The sequence below is a fragment of the Pristis pectinata genome, chromosome 5, assembly GCF_009764475.1.
Source record: "Pristis pectinata isolate sPriPec2 chromosome 5, sPriPec2.1.pri, whole genome shotgun sequence".
NCBI lineage: Eukaryota > Metazoa > Chordata > Chondrichthyes > Rhinopristiformes > Pristidae > Pristis > Pristis pectinata.
This window is the reverse complement of record NC_067409.1, coordinates 99136703-99161189: the sequence shown is the minus strand read 5'-3', so window position 1 is coordinate 99161189 and position 24487 is coordinate 99136703. Positions and strand designations below refer to the sequence as shown.

At 40.3% G+C, this 24487-nt stretch overlaps 1 protein-coding gene across 2 annotated transcripts in view; it reads right to left on the bottom strand.

The window, feature by feature from the left end:
• Positions 1-763: 763 nt before the first annotated feature.
• LOC127570239 (uncharacterized) overlaps positions 764-24487 on the bottom strand; it is a 63278-nt gene continuing 39554 nt past the window's right edge. For both annotated transcript variants that reach the window (XM_052015561.1, XM_052015560.1), the window contains exons 5-10: positions 21930-22023; positions 13339-13433; positions 9180-9287; positions 8247-8308; positions 4640-5267; positions 764-1547 (exon numbers count right to left, since the gene is read on the bottom strand). In XM_052015561.1, the coding sequence (XP_051871521.1) occupies positions 1042-1547; positions 4640-5267; positions 8247-8308; positions 9180-9287; positions 13339-13433; positions 21930-22023 (1493 nt within the window). In that variant the 3' untranslated portion in view covers positions 764-1041. The remainder of the gene's footprint in view (positions 1548-4639; positions 5268-8246; positions 8309-9179; positions 9288-13338; positions 13434-21929; positions 22024-24487) is intronic.

The following is a 24487-nucleotide window of genomic DNA, read 5'->3' as shown; positions in this document are numbered from 1 at the left end:
GGCTAAAGCCAATACAAATCAGATTCTCCACTCAGTTTATCATACAACATGCTAATCTTACCTGCCCTGCATATTTTAAAGCTCAGAGTTATCATAATTAATCAATGCAATAAAGCAAGTGGTACCGAGCCTGGATAGCAAGTGACATGTGACAGAAATTGAGAGCAGCCATCGAATTATTGAAATTCACAGAACACAAAGAAGACATTGTATCTAGGCCAGTGGTAAAAGGCCACCCATTCTAATTCCACTTCCTAATTCATGGCCCCGAGTAACACAGGTTATGGCACCTCAGAGGGAATGAGGATTTCTACGTCCACCACCTTACCTTGCAAGCAGTGAGTGCCTCCACAACTTTCTGGGGATTCCAGAGATTCCTCACCCTCTGCGATAAGACATTCCTACCCACCTTAGTTTTTAATGATCACCCTTTATCTTGTAACATGCTCCTCCTCATTCAAGACCGTCTCACTCAATATCTACCCTGGCATATCCCCTCATTATCTTATACAAGATAACCCCTCATTCTTCTAAACTCCAATCAATGCGTTTCTATGGCTATACTTTTAGTTTCTGGAATTGCTTCTCTGAACCTTTCAACCTGTTTTACACTCTCTTCAACTTTAAGGTGCTTCTTAAAATCTGCTTTAATGACAAAACTTCTGGTCACCTGTCCTGATATCTCACTGTATGACAGTGTTCAGCTGTAACTGATGTTCTAATAAAGCCACTTAGGATATTTAAAGGTGTCACACAAATTTGAACTACTGTTATTATTGTCCTGTGTTGTGAATAAAAATCTTTTTCCTTGCACTGTCACAACACTGGACAATAAAATAATTCCAGTCTGGCAGTAAAGATGGCAAAGAGTTAAAAAAAACATATAGGAAACATTAAAAAATATATAAACAAAACGATTTCCTTTGCCTTGAGTATCTATAAACAATAAGCCTTAGCATCTTTCATTAGTGTACAGTCTAATACAATTTTTAAGGTAGGTTGTTCAGGACTGCAATGAAACATTTTGAGCTTGAGTTCTGCTCATTGATTTTCTTCCTCTTTTGGCAAATGTTCAGATTTTCCATCTTCTTGCATAGGAAAAGCACTTACTCGGGGATGATAGCAACAGTCCTGGTCTATTATTCTACCAGCAAGGATCAAACTTTCTTTCAAGCTTTGCCTGCTGTTTCTTTGCTCTTGAATGGGAAAGTTGACCCGATGGTCATTAAGACCAGTTTGCTCTTCTTGCACAGGGAAAGGCACAGCTTCTTTAGACTGTTCTTGTACAGGCAATCCCACGTCCACCTCAAAACCACACATACTGACTGGTTTCTCCTCTTTGATGGGGAATCCGTCACTTCCTCTAAAATTTTTTCTCTCGTCTTCATCTTCTGTGGCAAATTTTGCTCTGCCATTTACACCCCCCTTGTTGCCCTCATCTGTGCTGTTATTCACTTTGACAATTACGTTGAAAATGACTGAACCACCGGCATTCGATACTGACTGGCCACTTGTGTTATACATCATGTTACTGCCACGTGAAAACCCTGGAGTTAAGGAAGAAAAGGTTTCATGTAGACTCAGCTTTTAGTTTTATATATACCAAGAACTTATGTTTATCCATTGCCACTTTTTTTTAAGATCAAGTCATATAATGAGATACTGAAGAAGGATGTTTAATGGTATTTTTACATTTTAATAATTTTTGAATATCAGGGAAGGTTTTGCCATCCACCAAAAGTTTTGCTCAGCAATTTCATTGGTAGAACTTCTCTGGCTTGTAAGATAACACGATTTATTTTCATTTGATCATGGAATGTGGATGTTTATCATTAGACATGCAGAGTGTTCTTTACCTCTATCCAATGTGGGTTTTAGAGCTGATGCTGTCTCTAGGATCAGTGAATTGGGGTAGGCAATAGATTTCTGCAGAAATGGAATGATTCTGAAGCAGCACTTCTGGGCATAAGGTGACAAAATGGAGACACTATTCAGTAATTTAATTAGGTTATGCTGAGGATAAACAGCAGTAATCACAGGGAATAGGTGCCAGGTAAAGGCACAGGCTTATTGTCTTCACACACTGCCTTTAGGTATACTGTCCAAGATACAATTATCCATGTTTTATTTGAGAATATTGCTTTAGAATAAAACCCAATTCCCTGATACATCTGATGAAATCCAACCACAAGTGTTGGGTTCAGGTTGGATCAGGTGTATATTCTGATAAAACATTTGAGTTTGATTGGGTGTGCCTTGCTAGTCTAGGTCAATACTTTATATGGGCTGATTTGTTTGGTATTACTGCACAAGTCACATTTTTCATATTTGTTGTAACATAGGTGGAGGCCTTTTGACCCATTGAGTCTATGCCAGCTCTCAGTGGAATCATATCAGACCCATTCCCCTACTTATTTCCCTCTAATTGATTAGAGTGATGGCCTAGAGAAGAGGAGATAAAAAATTGACCTCAGTAGCTTGTGTTGAAGGTTCATGGATAGCAACATCAATGTAATCCACTTCAAATACCAAACACTGTTGACTTCAATGGAGCTAATTTTCATTTACAGAGCCACTACAATTATACGGGTGATTAGCTATAGGATAGAACTAGATGCCATAAATATAAGATGGTCACTAATACATCCAAAAGGGAATTCAAGAGAAACTTCTTTATCCAGAGACTGGTTAGAAAGTGGAACACGATATGAAAGGGAATGGCTGAGCTGAATAACCTAAAGGAAACTATCAAGGGCATGAGAGAGGAAGAAGCAAAAGGATATGTTGATGTGATTGGATGAAAAGAGGTTGGAAGAGGTAGTGTGGACAACAAACACCTGCATGGACTGCTGGGCTGAATGACCTGTTTCTCTGCTGCAAAATACTTAGTAAAACTACAATTCTTGCACAATTTTACAGGATATGCAGTGTGATAAAGAAAAAAAACAAGCTCTCCACTGTCTTTTCTCAGTGTTTAATGCCTTCCCTTTCTTGTTCAGAGATTTTTAGAAAAGATAATTGCTAACTGGACTCTCATTGTGAGAGAAATATTGCTTGGTAACTGTTGACAGTAAATGTTGCTGGGAATTTTTAGTAATCCAGTGTTACTCTAGGAATAGAGCATCAACAACAAATCTTAGGTCAAAACAAATTAAGGTGGAGTTGAAGGACTACAAACAGAATATCGAACAAGAATTCCTCGCGTAAAACACTCCATGGCCAGGACCACATTTACTCATTTTGATTCTAGAAAGCTGAATCTGCAGGCCTAAAATGGCCATGTCCCATTTGGTGAGGCCTTTAAGGCAGCAAAACCCCACACAATGGAATTCGGTCACATGGGTGGCCCAGAATAAGCCCTGCTCATGAAATGGCCCAAAATAACCATGCTTTGAAAGGCAGCCAAAACTCAGGAAAATTAAAAAAAAATTCTATTTATTACAACTAAAAATAAAACAAAATAATTTAAACAACTAAAAACATTAAAGCAGATACAAATAATTAATAAATTTAACTTATTCTTGTCTTTCTTCCCAGTGGCCATGAATTGACTCAGATCCAGTGCAAGGGTTAACCTGCTGTAGGTTTAATTGATAGATTCCCTGATGAGGTTCTGCTCAGCAGCTGGACTCCCTGCAGAGTCCAGAGGTGGAGCACAGCAGGGGAACAGCCAGCAGGTCTCAGTCAGCTTTGTAATTTTGATACAAGTGCTGGGAACTTGACAAGTTTGTGCTCCAGCTCTGGACTCTGAAGCCCAAATCTGGAAATCGTAGATCGAACTTGACCAGCGCCTGTGTGAGAGTCCCAAGCTCACTAGTACATGCGGCTAGGAATGCTGGCTGTTCACTAGAGGACTGCAGGCATTTCCCAGCAATTTTCACAGCACAGAGTAAAGGGCACAGAACGTGTTCACCTCTGAATGGTCAACTCTCCTCCCTCACCCCCCCGAGAGAGAACAAAAAAAGAGGTTGGATGTTTAGGACTGCAATGAGGACAAATTTCTTCAGATATGAATCTTCAGAATTCTCTACTTCAGCCGTCATTGACTTATGCATATTCAAGGTTGAAATCAGTAGACTTCCATTGACTAAAGTAAAGAATAAGAGTATGAATGTAAGAATTAGGAGCAGGATTAGACTCAGGCTCTCTGAGCCTGCTCACCATTAAGATCATGCCTATCTTCTACCTCAGCTCCATTTCCCTATCCTGTTCCCATATCCCTTGATTCCTGTAATATTCACCAATCTATTGATCTGTGTTGAATGAACTGCAGTGACTAAACCTCCACAGCCTTCCTGGGTAGGGAATTCCAAATAGTGACCAGCCTCTGAGTCAAGAAATTTCTCTTCATCTTGGTTCTAAATGGCTTGCCCCTTAGTCTGAGACTGCAGCTCCTGATTCTATACTCCTCATTCGGGGGAAACATCCTCCCCACATTCACTTTGATGAGCCCTGCAGGAATTTTGAGTTTCAGGTGAAATATGAACAGGAAAGTTAATGTGAAATAGGTAAGTAATGATACTTCAAGGCAGAGCAGATAGGAGGGACTTTCTTGCTTAACCTTGCTCTTATTTGTTATGCTCTTATATTATAAGTGTTCTTTCAAAACAAAGCTTATAAAATAAACAGATTAACTTACCAGATGGCACTGAATTTCCTGACTTAAGTCCATTTTCATCACCCGGATTTGTGTGGTCAGAACCATGGCTGCTGGAATCATTGATATTCTCAGCCTCCTGAGCAGAGCTGGAAGAGTTATTTTGACAACACACATGACAATCATGTTTTGGAGCACAATGCATGCCTGACTGAGTCGAGGACAATACAGTTGTACTGCCTGAGGCTAGAGTTTGTTTTTGGCAGTTTCTTAAGGTGTAGACACTGTTTCTGCCTTGTGTGGATGGATCACTGTGAATTGTCTCTTGCATTTCATATCCCACAGATGTCAGAGGATTTAGTGAAATTCCACTATTTGCATCTGCCAAAACAATTGTGCTGGAACCTCCCCTTTTACTCTTGATGTAGTACGCAGCGTCTGGATTTTCCTTTGGGATATTTGGGGAATGCTTGGCAGTCCACAGGGTCTCAACTCTGCTGTAAGGATTCCATAGAGGACTACAATCTGGACTTTCTGCAAACGTACAGAATATGGAACCATTGCTTTGATCTCTTGCCTCCACCAGATTACTGTGCTGCAGAAATAACTCGCTCTCTGGATCCCGGTTGTGGTTATCAGTTTTAGTCACTGGACCAACAGGAGGATTTCCCTGGAAAAAAACAGAAACTCTTCAGATGGCATGGCAGGAAAAGTACAAGCAAGCCAAAGTGAAGCTTTAAAGTGGAGACAAGGGACTACAGATGCTGGAATCTGGAGCAACACAAAAAGGGGGATGAACTCAGTGGGTCAGACCGCATCTATGAAGGGAAATGGATAGTCGATGTTTCAGGTTGAGACCCTTCATCTGGACTCCATTGTAATCCTTTAAAGTTTTAAGCAGCAGAATAGATTAGGGCAAAACAATTGTGGTATATTTGAATTTTCAATCCCTCCCATTTACAAATTGTTCTGATTTTTTTCTCCACTAAAGTTGATAACCTCACATTTTTCCACATTATATTCCATGTGCCAGACATGTTACATGCCTGTATCCCTTAAGCTTCTCTGCATCCTCCTCTGACAGCCCATATGGCAACACAAGACACTACTAACCTGAAGCAGAGCACATGATATTGGGGGTAACATGCTGGTGTGGATTGTGAATTGATTTACAGACAGGAAACAGACAATAGCAATAAAATGCAAATTTTCAGGTTGGGCGACTGAGACCGATGGTTTTTTTTAACAAAGAATGGGGCCCTGACTATTGACAATCCATGTCAATGCAGTGAAATAGATGCAAATTGCCTGGGTGACCTTGGAGAGGGAATATGTGGTATTCATGGGCACCCTGGCAAAATTCCAGGATCGGTGTCCCCCCCCCAGGAATCGCGTGTGTTGCGGACAGTGTTACTGGTATTTTGATTTGAAGTAGTGCGTTTTGCTGTAGTCCAGTTTGCATCTGATTTAGTTATGCATATGTATAGTTCTTTCTGTTGTAGTGATTATTGTGATAGTTGATGTAGTTATGCATGTGTCTTTTAGTTGAATAAACTTCTGTATTGTTTCTAATAAAAAAAATCCAAATTTATTGACGGTACAAAGTTAGTTGGCCACATTGGCTGGGAGAGGAGAAAGCAGAGAAGCTTCAGTAAAGCATATTACGCGACTGGCTGATGAAACAAAATGTGGAAATGTGTGTAATTTTCAACTGTTGAAAAAAAAATTGAAAGAGGGACCTGAGTGTCTGAGTACATGAATCTCTGAAATGTAATATACAGGTACAACAGGCAGTTTGGAAGGCAATGCCATTTTGCCTTTATTGCAAGAGGATTTGAGTATAGATTTATGGCTAAAAAAAATCCAAGGCCCTGGTGACCTCACATCTGGAACACCATCTGTTCTCCCTACCCAAGCAAGGATAAATTTGCAACAGAGGGAGTGCAGTGAAAATCCACAAGGATGATTCCTGGGATAACAGCACATGGCAGTGAGGGTAGCGCGTAGAATACAGAGGGAGAAGTGGTTTGGTAGGGCAGACAGAAATAATGGACCTACAGGGGCAGTTTGGTTTGCGAATTTTGGGCAAGAGGTAGAAGTGGGCAGTGCGGGGTTGAGGAATTCCGGTAGGACAAAGCAGACAATGGGATGGCAGGTTTATTGCAAATAGGAGACATTAAGAGGACTGGGCCTATACACTTTTCAATTTAAACTAATAGGAACTTATGCCATTAGTACAAAGTTCTTGCAGGGCTTAGAGGAGGGATGTGAGATGATTTTCCTCTGGCTGGGTTATCTGGAAATAGGAGTCATAGTCTCAAAATAGGAGTGAGTCATTCAAGACAGATGAGGAAAATTTTCTTCACCCAAGATGTAATGAATCTTTGGACTGTGTGCCCAGGAGGGCTGTCACCGAGTATATTCAAAACATAGACCTATGCATTCTTAGAAATTAAGGAAATCTGGGTCCATGGGGTTAGTGCAGAAAAGTGGCTCAGAGGTGAAAGATCAACCATAATCTTATTGAATGATGGAACAGGAACATGGAGCTGACTAACCTACTCCTATACATTATGTTCTGAAGTAACAAAGTAGTTCAACGATACAAGGGGTGCATCATAAATACTGGCTTGCCAAATATCCCCATGTCTGTGAATAAAAATTGGCAGAGTTGTAGATGTGAGGTTGTCAAAAGATATAGATCAGTTGAAAATTTGGATAGAGAAATGGCAGATGGAGTTTATTCCAGACAAGTGTGAGGCGATTTATTTTTGGAGATCAAATGCAAGTGGAAAGTATACATTAAATGGCAGGACCATTAGGAGCATTGAGGTGCAGAGGGATCTGGGGGTGCAGGTCCATAGCTCTCTGTAAATGGCAATACAGGTAAATAGGGTTGTAAAGAATGCTTGCCCAAATATAAAAGTTGGCAAGTCATGTTGCAACTGTATAAAACTTTGGTTCAGCCACATCTGAAGTATTGTGTGCAGTTCTGGTCACCACATTACAGGAAGGATGTGGAGGCTTTGGAGAGAATGAAGAAGACATTCACCAGGATGTTGCCTGCATTAGAGTATAAGCTAGAAGGAGAAGACAAACTTGGAATGTGTTCTCCAGAGGCTGAGGAGAGACCTGACAAAAATACATAAAATTGTGAGAAGCATCGACAGGGTAGATAGTCATTCTTCCCCCACCCCCCAGAATTGAAATGTAAAATACTAGAAGGCATAGTTTTAAGGTGAGAGGGGGAAAGTTTAAAGGAGATTTACAAGGCATTTTTTTTATATATAGAAACACAGAATGGTGGGTTACTGGAATCCATTGCAGGTGGAAACAACAGTTAAGGGGCATTTAGACAGGCACATGAACAGTCTGGGAATAGAGGGAAATAGACCTCATGAAAGCAGATGGGATTTGTTTAATTTGCCATTACAGTCAGCACAGACAATGTGGTCCAAAAGGCCTGGCTTGTGTTGTACAGTTCTTGTTCTATGAATATAAAACTCTAAGACCCTTGCCACCATCTCCCTGACTCTTCTGTCCCTTTACAGTTGCTTGCTGTTGTTCCTAGCACTGCAGCAACATTCCAGCCTGATTACTGCTAGGGTTTTCACTTTCAAACCATCAGTCACCCATCTGACAAACTTACCTCATTTCTCCTTCTCCCATTAATACTACACCAGGCATGAGTAAATCTTTGTTGAATAGCATCTGTATTAAGGTAGAAAAAGTGGCAGTAATCCATGACACAACAATAAGAACAGTACTGCTTAAATTAACAGCAATTCTACTTAACTGCTGCACCAATAACATTTATAGTGTGAGACACACAGAGAATAAAATGGTCATCCTTAATTTACAAAGGTAATGGTTATTCGGTCAGAAGCACCAATGACAATCTTGGATGGAATAAGCCCAATAAACAAGAATAATTGATGCAACAAACGAGGTTGATTCCTGGGAATGGCAAGTTTATTGTATGAGGAGAAATTAAAAGGACTGTGCCTACATTTTTTTCAATTTAGAATAATAGATTATGCCATTGAAATGTACAAAGTTCTTACAGGGCTGGATAGGGGAGATGTGGGATGATGTTTCCTCTAGTTGGTAGTTGAGTAAATCCAATGAACTACTACTACCAGTCCAATAACCAATTAACAAAGTTTTAGTGCAATACTGAAGCAATAAACTATGAATTGTGGTACATTTAATTCATTAAAATACCACTGACGGCACAAAGAAAAACAATTGACTATAAACCTATCACTGGTAGGAAATTTTGCTGTTGAGACATGTGCTGTCAGCAGGGGTCAGCAGAGATCAGCTCTTCAAACTGATATCATGTTGGGTTCTTCATTCTCCTGCTTCATGAAATACTTCATTCATTGCTTGTAAAGTGCATTGGGACAGGTATGAAGGGGACTATACAATTGCAAGAAAGTAAGTTGGGCAGAGAGAGCATTCCTGAGGAATGTCCTGATCAATATCTCTTGTTCTATAGCGAGGGGCAGACATGTAATTTTTCTAAAACAATATACATACTACTTTTTGTGAAACAAAGATAGAAATGATCTCAAAATACCTGTTAGAGCTGCCAGCGTCTTTCTGTGGAATATTATGGCACAGATAAACACTAGCAGTATTGTACATCCACATGCAAAGCCCACAACAATAGTCAACACTGTGTCATCTACAATGCAAGGAGAGTGAGATTATAATTGGATTTTGTCCCCACCAAACTCATCTTCCCCTCCCTACCCTTTATAACACTGTGTCGGCATCATTCTCCATCCAGCAGCATGGTTCACTTTTCAATAATTCCCTCTCTTCAATCATTCCTCTTTCTGTGGTATTTTCGTGTATAACTGGAGTGATGCAACACTTGTCCTTTTACCTCCTTTATCACCATCTAAACATTGCTTTGTGGCAACACAGCAATTTACCTGTACTTTAATTTAGCATATTCTATTAGCTTCTCATGACACAGTCTTCATTGAACAGGGAAGCAGAGAGCAGGGAATCTCCTGGTCTTTGGGTCACTGGGTGACTTTTGCTGGCAGTCATCCAGGCTATGGTGAGATTTAACTTTGAACACGGACTGCTAAGCAGTTGGAGGCCTCTAGTTCAGTGAGCCACCTGGAAAGAATAGGTTTCTCTGGCTCAGTCTAGACTTGAGGTAGTGGGGGGGGGGGGGGGGGGTAGGGGAGCTGACTTTAATTTTTATAGTTTACTCTATGGTTCCTATTGTACTTATTTACTGGTTAGAGGCAGGAACTACACATGAATACCATAGAGCCTTGCCCACTGTGTGTATTCTGCCCAGGAATTCGTACTTATTGATTTCAGTGTGTAATGTAATTGGGCCAGAATTCCTGCTGGGGGCACAGAATCTGAAAAGAAAAATCCGACAATTACTTGAGTCAAAAAAGATACAATAAATAGAAATTATAGTTCCTTTAAAATTGGCAGACTGTCCAGGTTGATTAAACTGTGAGCCTTATGGAGGAAGTTGAAATGAACTCCAGGAGATATACAATTATTCTGCATGTTTCCTCCCAGGCAAAGTATTTAGTGTTGCTAAACTGTTTTTAATTAAAATGAAAGTGTGCTGCCTGAGGATTTCAGGATTACTACTGTGCTACTTGTAATGTATAATGGTGTTGGGATGGGAGGTAGGCAAGCAGATGATAGTTAGAGATATAGGTGGACAGATACAAAAAAGGTAAGTCCATTAACTCCTGATAAGGCTATTTGCAATGCTGGAACCCTTAGAGGAAACATTTTAGTGACAAATGGAGTGTTTGAAGGGTTGTATCTTGAAAATGTGCATTAGGCCATAATTATTGTGATGCCATGAACCTGTAATATCATTAGATTTTAATAATTTCCAGCCAGAGCTCTGGTTCCTTAAAGAGAGGTCAGCCACAAAAATCAAAATGAGTGGAAATTAAGTGGTTTGGCTGCCTCATAATGCATTTTCAAACACCTTTCAAAATAACCTGTTGGCACTTATGTTCTCTGGTCTGAACTTTACAGCATACTTAATGTAATTGCTAAGGCTGTCGATTGATGAATGAACTAGCAAATGTCAGACTTGGAGCGACATGCTGGCCAACATAACTGGGTCATCATGGGGAGATGTAGCAGAAACACTTTGGACCTCAGTCCTTGCTTTGCCATATTAAGCAGTGGAGTGCTGTGCACTTGTGTGGGGCTGATTGTTTCACACACAACTTGTGGGCACCAAGCTGAATGCAACACATCTGGAATTCCCTACTTGACCTTAACTCTTACTTCCCGTCCCTTTTAACTTCACTACAGGAGTTAGTGAACTCCAAGTTGCTTGAGAATATCCATGGCACGCTTGCAGATAGGCTGGGATTGAAGGTATGTTGCATGAAGAGTAGTGGAGAAAGCAGCAAAGTTAAAATTTCAGATCAATCATGATATCTCTTTTGAGACTTCAGTCAAGTCACTGTGCCATTTGAACTTTTGCAAGTCATTTAATCATTGAAAGATCTTCCACGGATCTCATAAAAAGCAGAATCTGCCATATTCAGCTGCTTCTCAACTGCTCCTTCCCAGAATTAACAAAGGACCTCAGAATTGGAAACGTTAACACTGTTTCTCTTTCCACAGACACTGCCTGACCTGCTGAGTGTTTCCAGCATTTTGCGTTTTTATTTCAGATTTCCAGCATCTACAGATTTTTTTAAATTTTAATTTTCAAGATGTTGTATAACATCTCAAATGGTTACTAGAATCATAGTGGTTAAAAGATGATGTAAAAGATAGTATTATGTATCTATCAACTTGTGATTGCCAAAAAAAAAATTAACGACTCTGGTTTTGGAACATTAAAACATCGTTGCATGGTTCACCCTGCCAAATCATCTCTGCACATTAAGGTCAGGGATATAGATTACTCGCTATGTGCAATAGTGCAGGTTCCTGGCAATGCTTGCAGACAAGGGAAGCAGCGTGGGTGCTGAGACTTCTCCCTTGAATGTTGTGCAACTGCTGGCACATACCCAGGATTCAAGATGCTTACATGATTGGAGCATTGCATATCATGAAAGGAAATCCTTCTCCTATAGCCCTGTGTGAAACTGGTGCTTATCCTATGCTCATTGCCATTTTGGTACACGTATTCAAGCACTTACGAAATACTAGCTTCATATGTCATATGGTGTATTATTCTTATTGTTACAAAACAGTATACCATCCAACTTGCCAGGATTAGTAGCCCAAGATATCTGCTGTAATATATTCAGGATGAATCCAGAAGTAATTGTAACATGTTCAACCTCAATAGTTGTTGTGAAGAAAAACTCCATTTTTTATTCAATCTTTTTATTAATCACTGCATGTCTTTCATACTTTACAATATGTGTCAGAGAGTTCATCTGTGAGGTGTAAAATGTATACTATTAATATACTTATCCGTTGGAACATAAAAACATGATTTTCATTATTATTTGTGTACAAGCAATTTCCATTTGATTAACACTAAATAATAGCAGTCATTTCTGAGCACTTTCATACTTTGGACTTCAGCTGGTATTTTATCAGATTTTATAACTTATCTCTATCTGACATGCAATACAGTAAAAGTGTCAGCTGCAAAGATATGGTATCCTTGCAAATTTATTTACTTGTAAATTTATTTTAATTTATTTCACTAATAACAGTTGTTCAACTATTATCTCAAAGGCCAAATATTGTGGATGCTGGAAATCTGAAATAAAAACACAAAATGCCAGAAATGCATAACAGGTCAGACTGCAACTGCAAAGACAGAAACAGTGTAAACAAAGTATGAATCAACTGTACGATGTAGCAATGCTTTGACCTCTACGTTTGAAATCTGATTCTGTTTTCTTCAGTGAAATAGAATTTCAGAATTGAATTCAGTGCATATTTGTTGCTACAAAACACATTTAGTGCATATAACAGAGAACAATCAATGGTCAGGTGCTAAGGCACAGAGGGACCTCAGTGCATGGCTAGATAAGGTATGAAGAAGGCATACAGCATATTTGCTTTCTTTAGCTGGAGAATACAATATAAGAGCAGGGAGGCTGTGGTAAAACGTTATAAAACATTGGAGTACTTGTGTGCAGTTCTGGTTGCCACACTTATAGAAAGGATGTGATTGCACAGGTGAGGGTGCAGTCACCAGAATGTTGCCTGTGAAGGACTGTCTCATTTATGACGAGAGAAACTAGAAAGCCCTGTTTTCCTTGCAGCAGAGAAGGTTGATGGGGGAAGCTGACTGAAATGTATGAAATTATGATGGGCATAGATAGGGTAGATAATGAGAAACTTCCCCTTAGTAAAGCTGAATATAATCAGATAACAAAGGTATAAGGCAGATGGCAGGAGATTTAGAGAGGATATGAGGAAGATTTTTTCATGCAGAAGGTAGGTGGAATTTGGGAGACATTGCCTGAGAGGGTGGTGGAAGGCAGACACTCTCACAAGAAGAGAACTATTTAGAAGTATTTAGATGACCATTTGAAATGCCACGGCATAGAAAGCTGCAGGCTGATGCTAGAAAATGGGATTAGAATAGTTAAGTACGGTGGCCAGCACAGGCACATTGGGCCAAAGGGCCTGTTCCTGTGCTGTTTGGCTCTAACTTTAGGGCTTTAAACATTTAGGACTCAAGACACTTATTGCAAAGCAGAATTCCAAATGATAGATTTATCATCACCCCACATAAATGTTATATTCTCTACCTGAACTGAGTGATGTTGATGCACCAACTGCGATGCATACAGCATCAGCTGTAGCGTTGCCTGGTACTTTCTCCATTAGTCCAAGGACTGTGCAACTATGGAAAATGAAGTAAAATAAAAATATTTTTTTGTGAAACCATGTACCATTTTTATCCAAAACAATATTTTTGTTATACAAATATAGGTTAAAAAGTGACAAAATCAATTGCATATTCCAGTGCTGGGGATTAAAGGAGGAATATTTCAATATAGTTGGGAAACTGGAACAGGATGTGGAATTGGTAATGTTACAGAGAGGAAAAAGGGTACTCTCTGATGTTGCACAGATGTGTGGTTCAAAACTTATCTGGAGTCAAATACAACACAAAGTTGTGAATAGATTGGTTCAGCATCAGCCACTCACTAGGTTTAATGCAACATCAACCACAATTCCTTTAGATGTGAATACAGGAAAACAGCTTGCATTTATGTAGCACCTTTTATGACCTCAGGACATCTCAAAATCCTTCACAACCAATGGAGTACTTCTTTTGTTTTGCAGGGAATTTTCACAGGCAAGCGGCATTGGCTGGGCAAGTAAAGAGTGCGCCAAATACAAACATAACAATTTATTCATTAAATCATTGTCATCAGAAAACATGTTGCACCCTGATCTCCTTTTAATATTCCAGGTTATTGTTCCTTGTCTCAAACAGGGCTCTAATAGTTCATAGACCCAAGTTATCGATTGAAGCGGTGAGAAATTAATTTCTTTAAATATGTTAATAAACTTTTAAGGGTTTCAGTTACTGCTGAACCAAGTTTCAGCTTTCCTGTGTGGCCGATGCCTCAGCTCATCCACAGCTAAAACCCTCACACTGTGTTATTCTCAGATTTGAACGTTCCCTTACATGCCTGACCAGCCTCTAATTTTCCACCTACCAGAAAGTTTTGGTCATCCAAAACTCTGCTTCCTGTGAACTAACTCACACAAAGTTCCACCCCACCATCACTATCCAATCAAAAAACTCCTGAACTTTAAAGTTCTCACCCTTGTTTACAAATTCCTTCCTGGCCCTAGTCCACTCTCTGCCTTTGTAATCTCCTCCAGCCCTACTCTGACTGGGTAATACACTGCTGCTCTTGAATCTTTGCTGGATTTAAATTCAGGAAATCCTCACCAGGAGATTTAGTGGGAGTACCTTTCCCAGAAGGTTCAGGAAAGCAACCCATCACCACCTTCTCAAGGGCAAACAGGGATGCACATAGAGCGCTAGCCTTGCAAGTGACACCAACATCCTGAAAAACAAGTAAAAATTACCTATGAGATATCTTCATTCTTCCAATCTTGCCCCTTGTACATCCTGACTTTAACCATTCTAGCATCAGCAGCTGTAGTTTTAAGCTTCTGGAATTGCCTTCCTGAATCTCTGCCTCTGAACCTCTCTTTTCTCCCCTAAGAGTACCTATTAGCTGTGGCTTAATGGGTAGCACTTCTATTCCTGAATCAAAAGGTTATGGGTTCAAGTTCCACTCCATTTTGAGCACTAAAGTCTTCAATGCTGTAATTAGTGTAATATTGCTTCTGAACAGTAATTGACGCTTAAAGGCTTTCACTCTTTAAGGATAGTGTCTTGTGACTAACTGCTTTCTGGGCTGCAACAATGTTTATTGAAAGCTCCAGAGAAAGTCTGTGGTGAGACTGAGTAATGTACAGACACTCTGAGCTCCTTGCGTCTCACATGCATTAATACGTACACTCTACGATGGATCATTAAATATGTGTGTTTAATGGTTAGAACCATTGAACACACATATTTTATACTGATGACAAGGATGGCATTGTGGAATCAGAGTCAATGGTAATGGCAAAGTTGTTGAGCATGTTACAGATTTCATCACTGGGTTGGTTCATTGAGTCTGAGAAGTCACGATTAATTGTAGCAAGTGTAAGGTGCAGACTTGAGCATTGAGTAAAGAAAATACTGTCAGAATGGAAAATAGTTCAAAATGACAATATCAATAGTTATGATAATTCAGATATGAAATGGCTAGAGATTTTTTAAGTTGAGTAAGATTGTCAAATTAGAGAGTGCGAGTAAAAATGCTTGGAATGACATTGTACTCAAAATCAAGGAGGTGATCCTTTTATTAGAGATAAGGTCAGATTCTTCTGCAATGCTGGCAAACTAACTTGTAGGATGATTGATGTTCCACTTAAAGTGATAGAGAAGCTGCAAAGACACTTTAAGACATAGACGGACATTGTGAAAAGTTATGCATTTGGAACACATAATCAAAGGTCAAGAGAGATGATTAGTCATTACGCAGACATTCTTAAAAAAATGTCATGGCTTTGCAAGTTTGGTACATTCTTGGATTATGCTGCAAGATATTTTTGTTTTGTGTGGACTAACCGATAAAGACTTATCAAGTTACTGAACACAACAGATCTACCCTTCAAATGGCCATTCAAGGTATTTCCTTCTATGGAAATGGCCGATAAAATTGTGAAACATCAGGTGGCACAGAATGTTTGTGTAAGCACAGTATACAGACGAATGGGCAGGAGCAATGGCCAGGAAATACTGCATCAGATCAAGCCAAGTAGGCATGAGTACCACAAGGCACAGGTCTGGCAGGAAGCTCTGCTACTTCTGCAATGGGAATCATGCAGAACAAATGTGTCAATTCAGAGCAGCAAGATACTTTAATAGTAAGGATTGAATTCAGGTCACTGGAGCTGTAAAGCTGATAATCATTGTAGAGCCAGTCTTATAAAGTAACTCATAATAAGCAGCGGCTGACAGACAATGCCCTCTGCCCAAGTCTCAAGATTTGTCTTATAAATTATTGAACGAGACCACGAAATTAAATCTGTCACATGCCTATTCCAGCTTAACGTAGATGAAGAAAGGCAAAGACTACTTGCCAATTAAACCCCAAAAGATAAGACAAGATATCTTTATTAATCACATGTATATTGAAGCACACAGTGAAATACATCTTTTGCGTAGTGTTCTGGGGGCAGTCCGGAAGTGTCGTCATGCTTCCGGCGCCAACATAGCATGCCCGCAACTTCCTAACCTGTACGTCTTTGGAAAGGAGCTGTACTCGTGTATCAAGGTACCTTTTGGGGTAAAATAATCACTAAAAATATTTCAGATAAGATGCTGCAAGGCATCCATCATTACTTCTACAATTACAATGAAATTCTAACTGTAACCACTGCAGGGAGGTGAAATCTTTACATATTTCTGGAAACATTTTGAAGACTTGATCAAAGTAAAGTCAACCTTTAAAATGCATATGTAACCTTGCAGAAGGAGTAATTTATTTAGGTCAATAAATAAATGAAAGCAGCCTGCAGTTAGTTAAGGAGAAAGTTGGAACATCATGAGAACCAGAAAATTCCAAAGCATTACTTCCCGGGGACCAGGAATTTCTAAGTATGATCCAAACTATGACCTCACTACTTCACTATATCAAATATTAAAGAAAGACTAACCAGGATGGTGAGTAAAGATCAGCAAAAGGCTTATGATTTGTGCAAGAAAAGTGTCAATCATGGATTCTTCTTGGTGTGTTAATACCAAGGCTGCTTAAAGTGGGGCAACACACACAAAATGCTGGAGGAACTCAGCAGGTGAGGCCACATCTGTGGAGGGAAATAAGCAGTCAACGTTTCAAGTCAAGGCCTTGACTGTTTATTTCCCTCCATAGATGCTGCCTGACCTGCTGAGTTGCTCCAGCATTTTGTGTGTGTTGTTCCAGATTCCAGCTTCTGCAGCTTCTCTTGTGTCTCTGCAGAAAGTGAGGACATGGTGGAGCAGTAGTCAGTGCTGCTGCCTCACAGCTCTAAGGACGAGTTTGATCCTGATCTGAGGAGCTGCCTGTGCAGAGTTTACAAGTTCTTTCCGTGACCGTGGGTTTCCTCTGGATGGCCTGGTTCCCTCCCACAGCTCAAAAGTGAGGGAGGTTAATAAGCTGTAAATTATCACTTAGTGTTGGTTAATGGCAAAAATAAATCAATGGGAGTTGATGGGCATGGAAGAGAAGAAACTGCAGGGGTAGAGTGAAATAAGGAGAGGGTGAATAGGATGTATGGGATTGCTCTCCTGGGAGAGCAGTGTCCTCCTTCTGTGCCATTATAAGAATCAGATACGACATAATTGTGATACCAAAGGAATATAAAGCAAGTTTGTGGAATCTGAGCAGAACAGTTGATGTTCAGTGGCTGGAAGATGTGTCTCTTGGCCAGGCATAGACAGGTATATAGAAAGTGAGGTAGTAAATGTAGAGTACATCAGGAATGAAGAACATGTTATCCTAAATCAGTACTCAAGATTCAGAAGTGGCCTATAAAACCATACCAGTGGGACCATTTGAATTAAAATGAAAAGTTGTGGACAGCTTCTTGGTACTGTACTGAACATTTGAAGTGGCAAGAAGTAAAGCATGGGTCTTGACAGAATGCACAATAGAAGATGGACATGGTCTTCTGCAAGAAGTCATGACTGACCGTTGGTCTACAGTTTACATTGTTTTAGTTTGAACAATTTATGAAGAGCAATGGAACAAAGCACTATAATCCTGTTTACCACCCGACTTCAAATGGGAGGTCAGTAAAGTCAGTTAGCACAGTAAGTGAAACTTTGAAGGTACAGATTATGGAATGTCCATCAGCTTGCAGCATTTCTTCTAAACTACAGAACAACACCACACTCCAGCAGCTAGGAGATGTGAGATATCGAGGACATTGTGGAGGTAAGTAGTTCCCGGAAATATCATGTGAAAGTTGCTGAGAAATTCCAAAATGTCTATGTAGGTCACTTGATCCTGGAGTACGATGTCTGGAGAACATCAAAGGTGTTCCTGAAGTCAATCTCACAATGTTCAAGAACTAACACTTAGTGCTTCTGATGAACGTCAAGATGAGACAATATAATTGCGCCCAGATAGGGATGATACGGTGCAACTATGAGTTTGGTAGAGGCAGAGTATTTTTTAAATGGTGAGAGGTTGAAAGGTGTTGGTGTTCAGAGGGACCAGGTGTCCCTGTACATATATCACTTCAAGCTAACACGCAGGTATTGCAAGCAATTAGGAAGGCAAACAATGTTGGTCTTCACTGCAAGAGAACTTTAATACAAAAGTAGAGGTGTCTTGCTCCAATTATGCATGATTACAATGGATCTTGTTAGCTCTTGTGAGACCATATCTGGAGTACTGTGTGCAAGTCTGGTCTTACTGCTTATGAATGGATATACTCCTGATGGAGAGACTGCAGCTAAGGTTCACGAGATTAATGCCCAGGATGCCAGGTTTGTCAAATGGGAAGAGATTAAGCAGACATGCCCAGAAGTCTAAAATTTAGAAGAATTACTGGTGATCTCGTTGAAACACATAAAATTTTGAAGAGACTTTGCAGGGAAGATCCAGAGCTGATGTTTCTCCTGGCTGGGGAGTTGAGAACCAGAGTCGGAATCTCAAAATAGGGGGTCAACCAGTCACACAGAAATGATAAGAATTTTCTTCACCCAGAAGGCAGTGTATTTTGGAATCTTCTACACAAGAGGGAGGTGGAGGCAGGTACTCTCACAACATTTACAAAGCATCTAGACAAACACTTGAAAGTTGTGGATTAATGCAGGTAAATAGGATCAGTACAAGTGGTTCAAGGGTCAACGTGGATGTGGTGGGCCATACAATTCTATCTTTGAAAAAAAGGAACATCAATATCACTGCACAGAATACAAAGCTTATAAAATTTAGACATATATTAGATGAGTCTAGATTTTCATTTTCTTAATAAAAAGGAAGAAGTGCAATATATATAATTTTGTTGTGAACAATAATTGTTGCTTTAAGGCATTCATCACCTTAAGGATTATGTCATATGATTAACTGCTTTCTGACCTACAACAATGTTTATAGGAAATTCCTCAGAATGTGTGAAGAACCATTTTATAAATGATCCACAATGTTTCTGAGCTTCTTGCATCTTACATGTATATGTTCTACTGAGCACATACTTTACAAGTGCAGTGACGAACATTCACCTTGTGTATGACACAGGAGGCCCTAGCCTCTGTCCTCTCAGGATGATGTCAAAAACTCCTAGGACACAATTTCCAAGAGAAAAAAATCAGGCAGGCACGGTAGTGTAGTGGTCAGCGTAACGCTATTACAGCGCCAACGACCTGGGTTCAGTTCCGGCCGCTGTCTGTAAGGAGTTTGTACGTTCTCCTTGTGACTGTGTGGGTTTCCTCCAGGTGCTCCGGTTTCCTCCCACATTCCAAAGACTTATGGGTTAGGAAGTTGCGGGCGTGCTATGTTGGCGCCAGAAGCGTTGCGACACTTGCGGGCTGCCCCCAGAACATTCTACGCAAAGATGTATTTCACTGTGTGTTTCGATGTACATGTGACTAATAAAGATACCTTATCTTATGTTTACCCCACAATCAACACTAGAGAATTGGCTGCAGTGTTTACTAAATTACAACAGTAATAACAAGTACTCCATTGATTGTAAAGTGCTTTGGGATAACCTGTTGTTATGAATGACACTAAATAAAATGCAATTTGTTTTATGACTTTGAGTCAGCATTGGCCATCTGCCCTGCTACCTGCTTTTGTAAGTCAATGTTAGATTTAGTTTGATAACACTGTTATCTTGGAAAATTCAAGCTACCATTGGGCAGGAGGTACAGAGGCCTGAAGTCCCACACCGCCAGGTTCAAGAACAGCTACTTCTCTTCAACCATTCAGTTCTTGAAGCAACTGGCACAACCCTCATCACTACAGTTTAGCAACACTATGACCACTTTGCACTAAAATGAACTTTGTTTTGTTTTGTTCTAATTGTGTTCTTTCTTGTAAAAATTGTGTTTAATTTATGTTTTTCTTGTGAATGTGGCTTATATGATGCTATGTGCCTGTGATGCTGCTGGAAGATTTTCATTGCACCTGTGCATACATGTACATCCATATGACAATAAACTTGACTTTGACTTTAAAAGTGCTGTATAAATACAAGTAGCTCATAAGCAATAAGGAGAATCCCTGTGGAAATCTGACACAAGTTCTCTGACTGTATGCACATCACAAACCTTTGATTGCCAGACTGAGTTGTCAGCAAAGTCTGAACCAAATTCTAACTACCAAACATTCATTCTTGAGCCTCAATAGCACGTGGGAACGGAAATGGAAGAGGTATCTGTCCTCACTTGACAGTTTACCTATCCCACATTCCTGCCCAAACTGCATGTCCCTCTTCCTCCAACTATCTACAGTAAAACTCAGGCAAGCTTGCAAGTTTGGTGGTGCTGAATTGGCAGATTTTCCAGGCTATTGGTTAGTAATCCACTTAATACTCCAACACACTTTTAATACATTTTTAAAAAAATGTTACACGGTCCAGTAGTATAATAAATTTTCCAGTGAACCCAGTAAGTTTCAAGTCAGTGCAGCGACCTGGGCCCTGGTGAGTTAGAGATCAGCACAGGAACTAGAGCACCAGTGAGTTAGAAGGCAGGTGTGAACTGGGGCCCCAGTGAGTTAGAAGGCAGGTGTGAACCGGGGCCCCAGTGAGTTAGAAGGAACATGGGAACTGGAGGAATCAGCAGCTGGTGATTATCAATTATCCACCCTGAGGAAACAGCCTCTCACATCTTTAGTTTAAAAAAAATGTTTGTTTAGAGGATGTGGACATAACTGGTGATGCATTTATTGTTTATCCCTAAATTTTCTTGAATTGGGGAGACAAGCAAGTGTCAATCAGAGCAATGAGACTGGAGTCATTCCAATTAAAGATCACAGATATCCTTCCCTGAAGGATATTGGTGAACAGGATGGGTTTTATTTAAAATGTGGTCATTATGACTGAGATTTTTTTAAAAAATTGTACATTTATTTCATTACTTAAATTTAAAATCACCAGCTACCACAGTGTGATATGAACTGTTGTCTCTGTATTATGGTCCAGTAACTTCATTGCTACACCACTGCACTCATCCAGAAAGAATCAGAGCAGTTCAACCAGTAATTTGCTCTGATTTAAACTCATAACCAAAGTACTTTGTTCTTAACAGAGGACGTTACCTCCAAAATAATCCTTTATATTCTAATTTAAAGTCACATCTATATGGAAACACTGGTTTGACAGGAGAGCAGCAAATGTAACACTACTATTCAAGGAAGGAGGGAGAGAGAAAATAGGGAACGACAGGCTGGTTAGTCTGACATCAGACGTCTGGGTAAAGTGCTGGAATCCTTTGCCAAAGAGTGATAAAGGAGCACCTGGAAAAGCATGACATGGTCAACATGGGTTTCATGAAAATGAAATTGTGTTCAACAGGTTCCCATTTCTGATATTAGATTTTTTAAAAAATCAGATATACTTAATTACTTGGATTTAAATTTCCCCAGCTGTCAAGATGGAATTGGGCTACTAGTCCTGCAATCTAACCACTGCATTCTCGTACCTCTGTCTATCTCTTTCAAAATGCTATACATAGACCTCAGGAAATCCAGATTCATTCATTGCTGCATTTTGGAATAAATATTAAAAAAACAATGAAGCATTATAATTTAAATTGTTTTGCACTTACTTGGTCCTTTGCTTACACTTCACTGTAAATGAAGTCTCATTTGAAAAATGCATTGGAGGACATGGTCTGCATTTGGTATCAGATTTCCTGTTTGCTGCAGAGCAAGATAACATTTGTTAGAAAGTGGAATGCAAGCAAAACCATCATGTCCCTGAGAGGTGGCAGTTACAACACGGACTGCAGTGATTAAGATCGCCATCATCCATTCTGGGCTAATTGCAATGGGCATTCAGTGCTGATCATACCAGTGATACCATAATGCCACTAAGTTCTGATCACATGTCCAAAAAAATACACCAAAACAAAACAAGGCCAGTTATTGTAGTCCATGAGGTGGGAAAAAAATCTGCAGTATATCACAGTTTCATTAATATAACTGAGGTAGGCCATATCAATAAAGAAACAATTGAAACTTGTTGCTGTGGATTTGGTTACTTGAGGCCAGACCAGGTAAAGATTCAACAGCTCAGGCAGCATCTGTGGTGAGAGAAGCAAGCTTTAGTGTCAATGAGCTTTCTTCAGAACAAGAAAAAGTTAAGGATATAATTGCTAGAAATGAGACCATTTATGCATTTTTGTACTCAATTTACATATCAGTTGTGTAGTATACGTCAGGCTGCACGAGCAATCATTTTGCATCAATTAGAGACCAATGGGGAATTGGCTTGGGCACTTATAGGCTTGATCCACGCTAGTTTGTCTGACATTTTCCCAAGTGTCAGACACACTCTTCATGATATTATCAATGGACATTTGCACCCTTGCTGCATGCAATTGAAGCTGAAAGGTATAATTTAAAACCATTGATGGATACTCACAATTCAACCAGAAGTACATTGTGTTATGTTGTTGCTTTGCTCGTGATTTAATTAAACTCGCTTCTGACATCAGGTGACCTGACTGGGCACATTCAGAAGTGACTGCAGGTTGCTCAAACACCTTCCAAAGTCTCTGGTGTGAGTTTTTTTGAAGAATTAGTTGCCCCAGAAGGGACACCATTGGCAACACACCATTACTTGAGCACTCAGTCTAACGATGACAAGTCTCTTGGGGTGTGTTGGAATCTTGGGGCAGGAGGCAGGCTCAGTAGTGTAGCGGTTAGCATAATGCCATTGCACCGCCAACGACCCGGGTTCAATTCCAGCCACTGTCTGTAAGGAGTTTGTACATTCTCCCCGTGTCTGCATGGGTTTCCTCCAGGTGCTCTGGTTGCCTCCCACATTCCAAAGACGTACCAGTTAGGAAGTTGTGGGCGTGCTATGTTGGCGCCGGAAGCGTGGCGACACTTGTGGGCTGCCCCCAGAACACTACGCAAAAGATGCATTTCACTGTGTGTTTCAATGTACATGTGACTAATAAAGATATCTTATCTTACGATCTTCTCAGGAGAGCATTCACCAGGGATACTGTATCCTATCTGGACCTCTGTAGGAAAGCCTTTGGTCATGCTCTTGTACCTAGACTGCTCCTTCCTAAGGAGATGAAGTTCACCTCGACTCTTCACTTCCTTGTCACAAGGTATTTTGATGAGGTCGCAGTGGATCTTTGTCATGTCTCATGGCATGAGAGAACTCACCCAGGCACTATACTCATGGATGGATGTTCAGATGCTTCAGTGAGGAAGTGGTGGCATCTCAGGCACAGGGATTTATCAGCATTGCTGGTTTCCCTCAGGCACAAGCAGTGATCAAGAGGATCCTCCTGCCTCAACAGGGAGGGTTCACTCTCCTTCAATTTCCACCTCATCACAAATCATCAGAAAATTCTTCTGTTGGTGAATGGCATACTTTCAGGAAATACCCATTTTGCTTTCATAATTGGGGAAACTGAACGGCCAGACATTTTCAGCAGCCAGCGCTGCTTGAAGAGGTACCATTCATTCCCTGGCTTCTCATTGCAGTGGACCCTCCCAACATAGCGCTGTCACAATAGGAGCCACACACATTGTAAAAATGAGATCCCAATACCTGCATCAGTGCAGGGACACTTGGTGGTATTTGCCAAACAAATGTGCCAACTTCATCATTGTAGGCTGCACAATCCAAAGGCAGCAGCCCCAGGAAGAAAAGCAAGGAGACTTGGAGCCTGAGGGAGCTCTAAGTCTTGCAGGAGCATAAGGAAGAGAATAACAAAGGGGCATGTGAGCCAGGGGCAAGTTGCAGTTCAATGATCCCTTGGCTCACCTCCCAGTGGAACAGAGGAGGGAGTCAGGACTTAAGGGATTCTCTCAGAGAGCTGGTTTTCATGACAAGTTTACTAAGTTGTGATCAACTATCCAGACAAAGTGGCCCTCTCCACAATACACCAAATTTGTTTCCACAAAAATCAGCTGATAGAGCTCAGGGGACATATTACATAATCCCTCACACATCTCTGCACTGATCAATACACATCAATGAATGAATCCCTGATCCAAATACTGAAGTGACATGCACCAAATTCTGTATTTCTTGTTGAGTGGTAGCTAATTAACAAGACACTAGCCTCTGGACAAAACACACTTCCCTTGGATTAGCTCGACAGGCTGAGACTGAGATGAGGAAAGATGTCTTCATCTG